General features: G+C 27.9%; 1 protein-coding gene across 1 annotated transcript; it reads left to right on the top strand.

Moving 5' to 3' along the window:
- Positions 1-615: 615 nt before the first annotated feature.
- LOC122724698 lies at positions 616-1,464 on the top strand. Its single transcript, XM_043960447.1, has one exon. The coding sequence runs from the start codon at positions 704-706 to the stop codon at positions 905-907; it is 204 nt and encodes a 67-aa protein (XP_043816382.1). The 5' UTR covers positions 616-703; the 3' UTR covers positions 908-1,464.
- Positions 1,465-6,556: the final 5,092 nt, after the last annotated feature.

Here is a 6,556-nt window from a genome sequence, read left to right as displayed (position 1 = left end):
CACAATGGTGTCAAGTAAACTCACTATATATTAGAATAATATAAAACATAAGACATATTATTGAAACTATATAATAAACCTATAATATCACTAAATTCATAAATACATATATATAAAATCAATTTTTGAATGCATTCTAATTTGATATGATTCTTAACAAAAAAAAATATAAGAACTAAATAATTAATTAAGTTTGGCTCAGTTCTTATATATAATATTGATTCTTTTTCAGTTTATATATAATATTGATTTTTGATATTATTCGGTATAATATTTCAATAGGATTTCAAATCATATATATCTAGAAAATTATTCAACTACTCATCCCATTTTAATTAAAAAACTTAATCAACTTTCAAGTTAATCTCAGAATGACCGGAATGCCCAAAGAATAAATCAAATAAAAATCTAGAAACTGATTAATATGTTATTAAAAAAAAAAGAAGTATTCCTTACTTATATTATAAGAAAATACCAATATAAGGAAGATGAATAAATTAAAATATAAAAAAATAGAAACTCAAAAGTGATTTTACTTGAGACTTCTCTTACCAATCTTATTTGCTATATGGTATATTCTATTCAAGCAGCCAACGTGGTTTTCCTTGCCTATAAATACTATACACCTCCTCTACAATTCTCTTCACCTTTCTTTATTTCGCAGTCATCAATTGAAAAAAAAAAAAAATTAGAGAATCAAAAGATGTGTTGGGTCTTCTTATGTGATGAAGAGGAGAGAGAATTGGGTAGGCAACAAGCTCCTGGATCATGTCCCTACTGTGGAGGAAAAGTTGTAGCCATGGATGTTGAAAGAAAATGGAGTTTCTGCTTTCTACCCATTTGTTATAAGATCAAGAGGAAGTACTTTTGCTCTTTATGTGCCAGGAGATTGGAATTATATCACTAGAAACACCAGGGAATTCAAGAAGAGCTATAACTGGAAAGCTGCCAAACCAAGAAACTAGAAGCTTCAATGGTGATAATTTCCAGATTTTGTCTTCTTCTTCTTCTTCTGTATCTTGTTTGAATTTGCTATGTGTGTAATGTTGTAAAGATTTTAGATAAACTTTTCACATACCCATATGAAGAAACTTTAATTCCTTGGGCTCAGAATTTATGGGTTTTCCTTTAAAATTATTTTTGATACAAAATTATGTAAGTTTTGGATGTCCTGGTGAAAGAAATTAAACATGGATCTGAAATGGGTTTTGTTTGGGGTACAGGAATGCTGGTGTAGGTTCGTTCTTCGATATGCTTCCCTTTAAATGAAATAAAACTCAATCCATGTTCTGGGTGATGCGACTAAAATTGTCTAATCCACTGAGACATCTCTTAAATAATGTCCAGGTCAGGGATCGAGTTTTTAACCTTATTTTCTGTCATTGTCTAAGAGTCTTGTAAAAAACGTTTTGGGTGATGTCAGAGAGAGAGAGAGAGCTGTGGGGTTTGAGAAAGGGAGCAGAGTTGCCACAGAAAAGCATATACTCTTTTTCTACCCCAAGAATTTATTTTGCTAATTAAAAAAATAATTTATAGTATAATTTGAGTTTTAACAAAATTTATAATTTAATTTTTATTTTTTAATAGTGAATAATTTAATTTATAAATTTTTATTTTATTAATAAAATAATTTTTTATTAAATTTACTATTACTTAATCATAAACATTAAAAATCAAATTAAATTATTATAAATTATAAAATTAGTCTCAAATAATTCACAAATAATTTTATTTATTTGCAATTCGAACAAGTATTAATTTAAAATAATAAATTTAAAACTAAATAACTTTAGTTAATCAAATACATTTATGAGTTAGTTAATAAACTTATAAATAAATGAACTCTCAAAATATCTATAATATTAAATTTAACTTGTTTATTAAACAAATTTAAAAATTAGATTCAAATTTATCTTATTTAGAAAAATAATTAAAATAAATTTAAATTTTATCAAGTCGAATATTAAATAACTCAACAGTTCAGTTTATTTATAATATATAAAATAACATTGATATTGGAGCCAAAATTATTCTAATTATAGGGGTATATGAGTAGGTGATAAGCAAAGACAAAGTAGGAAAAATAAAAGTAAACTTTCTTTACATCTTTTACACCTAACTCGTCTCCTCCTCCTCCCCTTCATTAAGAATTGCCTAGTTTTATAATCTTTCTTATTCTCTTTCTTTTATATATCGACCTCCCTTTTGTAAAATAACTATATCAGTACATATCACTACTCTAAAAAATCTTTCACATTCCAGAAATTACTCAGATTAAAGATCTCTATATTTGTGTGTGTATGAGATTTAGAGACCTTTCTTGTCTATTAGAAGTGTATGATAGGGTATTCTTTTTTATACTTTGGAGTCTTGTGACTAGTTTTTACTCTTCGTAAAAGGAGACGAATAATTGACTTTCTCTCTTGGACATAAGGTTTCTTCATTATGAACATGTTAATTGTTAACAGAACTCATATAACCACTTACCTCATTATAACAATTACATTTATCAAAAAACGTTAATTCAATAATCTTTTGCTGCAGTTCTTCTATAAAGGCATCATATAATAATATTGTTGAAGTTCAAATCTGATATCATATAATAATATTATTGAAGTTCAAATATGATATTCTGAGATCTAGAGAATAAGGTTTTTTTTCTTTTTTCTTGTATAAGCTTGATCCTTTTAGGGGTTCTCCTTTCCTTTTATTCTTTTCTTTTTGCTTGTCAGTGGCGCCTAACGGCCTCTCTTCTACAGTGACGTCTGTCTCTGTCAGGCGGACCCGTACCATCAGTTGCTATACATAATTTTCCCTAGTGCGCACGCGAATAGAGCTACAAAAGGACGGGGCTTGCTCATTTCTCCCCATGTCTCCTTCTTGGGCCGGCCTCTTTCTTACTGGGTTTGGACTCACAGACGACCCGGCCTATTTTTCGTGCTAGATCTTGGGTTGAAAATCATTGGGCAGGCCTGCCTAAAGGCATTATGAACTCAAGTCCTAGTCTGCTTTTGTGGGCCTTGATTCAGCCCAAAGGGGATGCGAGGCCCGATGGTTATCAAAATCGAAATAGAATTAATAGTTTAAAATAAATATAAAGATTATTACGGTTGTAATTTTATTTAGAAAGTTTAAGTATAATTTTTATTAGGAAGAAATTATGGTTAAAAAGTCTAATTTAAACACTTAGTTAACTAATGACCTATTATAAAAAGAGTATAATCTCTGAGAAAAAGGAAAAGTTAATTAGGGATTATAATTATTTTTTTATTAGTGGATTTATTATGAAGCATGTCAAAGCATGTTAAAATTTTCATTAATTGACTTCTCAAAATTTTAATTACTTCTTATATAATTTTAAATATATATACTAAAATTAAAATCAAAGCTTCAAAATTAATTGGTTGTTATTAAATGAACACAAAAGTTTATCGAAATATTACTTTTTGAATCTTTTATTTTTGCAATTTTAAAATTAAATGAATCTCGATCTAATAGCTATATATTATATATTTACACGCAAAATTTATATCTAAAATTAAAGACAACGAAAATATAAATAAATATCAATTTAATAAAGAAAAAATGAGTTTTAATTTTTAACAATGAATTTCTTAAATAAAAAACGAAAACTTAATTTTTTTAATTCTTTCATTTGACTTGTGTAATTCAAGAGTTTGAAAAGTTTATTTTTTAATCAGTAGAGAAGACTTATTAAATTTGGAGAAATAGAACTTGTAGATTTGAATATCTTGAAACTTGGATGAAAGTTCTATATAAAACTAATAGATTCTTTCTATTGACACTTATGATTTAAAGGCTTGAAAAGCCTATTCTTGAATCTGTAGAGAAGACCTATTCAATTTGGTAATGAAAGACTTGCAAATTTGGTGGTCTCGAGGTTTAGATGGAATTTGTAGATTGTAGTCTTCAGAGAGACTCTACGGTTTGAAATTTGATATGTTTCGATCCTTTTAAAGGAGGATAGCATCTCCATTTATAGAGGATTTTGGAGGAAAGTCTCAGTTAAATGTTGACAACTGTCACTATTTTATGATTTGACTTGTCCTTTTCAATTGGATGACATAATATTTTTTAGTTGATCAATCTATACTACGAATATTTAAACCCGTTTATTTAGTGAAATTGATTTAATTAAAAATCAGTGAACTCAAAATACACGTTGCTTTTTATAATTAAAACTTAATTTTTTATTTTTATAAATGCCTTCTTGATAATAAAAATTAAAATATATTTTTTTTATAAATTAACTTTTGATATTTCAAAAGTTGAATAGTATACATTTAATTTTATAAACCAATTAAAATATTAATTTAAAAATTATAAATTTTTAAAAATCTATTTACTTCACAAATGAAAGCAGTGTCATTTGTATTATAAACTGATTATTTTCATTTTAAAATTTTAAATTCCTAAATAAGTAAATCTTTCTCATTCTTTCTTTTTTTCTATCGATACAGCCTCTCTCTATACAAACAAACAGAAATTGCAAACGTTGTAGATAGGGTTTTATGATTATTATGTAGATTTTATTATAAATTTAAAATTTAAATTCATACAGAACTAATTCAGATAAATTTTTATTTTATTTTATTTTATTGCCAATAAATACAATCCATGCAGAAGACGCTATAAATTTATAATTTGATTCGTATAAAATTATCTAAATAACTTTTTTCTATTATTATCAATGGTAGAGATTTATGGAAATACGGTGTAAATATGTATTTTTCTGATTGCTAAGCATCGAGAATCCGTGTAGAATAACATTACTTTGAAATTGGTTAAGGAGGTTTGAAAATCATAGAGGTCACTTATCTTACCTACCTCCATACTAAATTGGTGTGGTTTTCTAGAATTTGTGATTATTATTAGCTTCTATTAGTAGTTAGATTGAATTGATCTTTGAACAACTTTTGTATTTACTATGTGATCCTTCCACAGTTGAGTTATTGTATCACTACAAAAATGTTAAAATTAATGATAAAAATTTTTATTATTAAAAATATAAAATTTTATTGTTATAAATTTATGGCAGTAATGTAGAATTGTTATATATTACTATTATAAAATGAAATTATAATTATTATTTAAAAAATAATTATTGATAATAATAAGTATTATTAATAAAAGATTTTTTTATTAATGCTCATAATTTTCGTTATTGTTATATATTTTTATAAATAAAAAGTACCAATTGTTTATATTGTTATTATATGTTAGTTTTTATATTAATAAAATTAATATTGTTATAAAAAATTTTATTATTGATTTTAATATTTATTGTAGTATATTGTCTCTGGATGATGTTGCTATTCATGAAAAAAGCAGTTGGATAAAATGGCTTCAATCTATTTTATTTTAAGAAATGGAGAATTGCTATTATAGCTTTAAATTTTCAAAAAATTCATTATTTGTTCTTACTTTAAAATTAATTATTTATAATATTTTTTATTGAAAGGGAGAGAAATATTATTAGTTCAAAGCCATCAAAGAAACTATATGAGGAGGAGCGACATGAATTCAAAATCATTGACCTGACTTAGAATGAGCTAATGTTGCTAGAACATGAGTGACATCATTCGCAGACCTAGAAATAAAACCACATCTTGCTTCCTTATAACTGGATAGAAACAATTTACAATCTTGAACCAAAAGACAAAATGTGATAAATCATCTAACGAACCATTATTAATGGACACAACAAGAACTTGAACATTCAATTCGAAAAGAACTCGATCTCATCCGCACTCTTAAATCCAGCTCAACGCCTCTCGAAAAGCCACTATCACACTTAACCTCCATCCGACTGCACAAACTGTAACGACCCGAAGATCGGACCGCTACCGGCGCTAGGATCCGGGTCGACTTAAGGCCGCCGGGACCCGTAGCAAGCCAAACATACATCCTGTAAACCTGTATAATCCCATACATGATCAACAACATGCACAAAAATTAAAACTTTTCATTCCATGAACATCAACCAAACTCAACCTGTGCATAAACATAAACATAACTTTGATCCCTCTGTGGGATCTCATCTGTGCCCCCAATGGGAAACATAACATCTATTGAGTTGGTTTACATAAACATCATAAAAATCTCTAAGATCATGTAATTAACAAGGGATAACAACAATCTATGGTCAAGCACACACTAACATCCATAAAACTCATTACATAACTACACTGTACTATTACATTGTAATTTGATCATGTCCATTGCTAGCTATTACATAAACATGACTTCTTTACTCTATCCGGACTCCTGCTATATCCTGTACCTGCAACCTGGGGTAAAGGGAGAGGGGTGAGCTAAAAGCCCAGTGAGCTGAACTATTAAAACACATTAATACTATGCTCTATGAAATGCATCATAACACAAACAATTCACATAAGGGTTGGGTGAACTCGTCACCAATTAGTCCAAATTAACTCTGTGCCAGGCCTGTAGAATGGGGTCCTGGTCTTTCCTGTCAGAACATATATTACTTACCATTTTCCCAGGGCCTCCTCTGGCTCCTGGTCTTCAAGTC

The sequence above is a fragment of the Manihot esculenta genome, chromosome 9 (genome assembly GCF_001659605.2).
Source record: "Manihot esculenta cultivar AM560-2 chromosome 9, M.esculenta_v8, whole genome shotgun sequence".
Classification (NCBI taxonomy): domain Eukaryota; kingdom Viridiplantae; phylum Streptophyta; class Magnoliopsida; order Malpighiales; family Euphorbiaceae; genus Manihot; species Manihot esculenta.
Note: the sequence above shows the minus strand (reverse complement) of the source record. Positions and strands in the feature narration are given on the sequence as shown.

Bases quoted from the DNA above. Each gene is read 5' to 3' on its own strand.
- LOC122724698 (XM_043960447.1), top strand. From the start codon at position 704: ATGTGTTGGGTCTTCTTATGTGATGAAGAGGAGAGAGAATTGGGTAGG.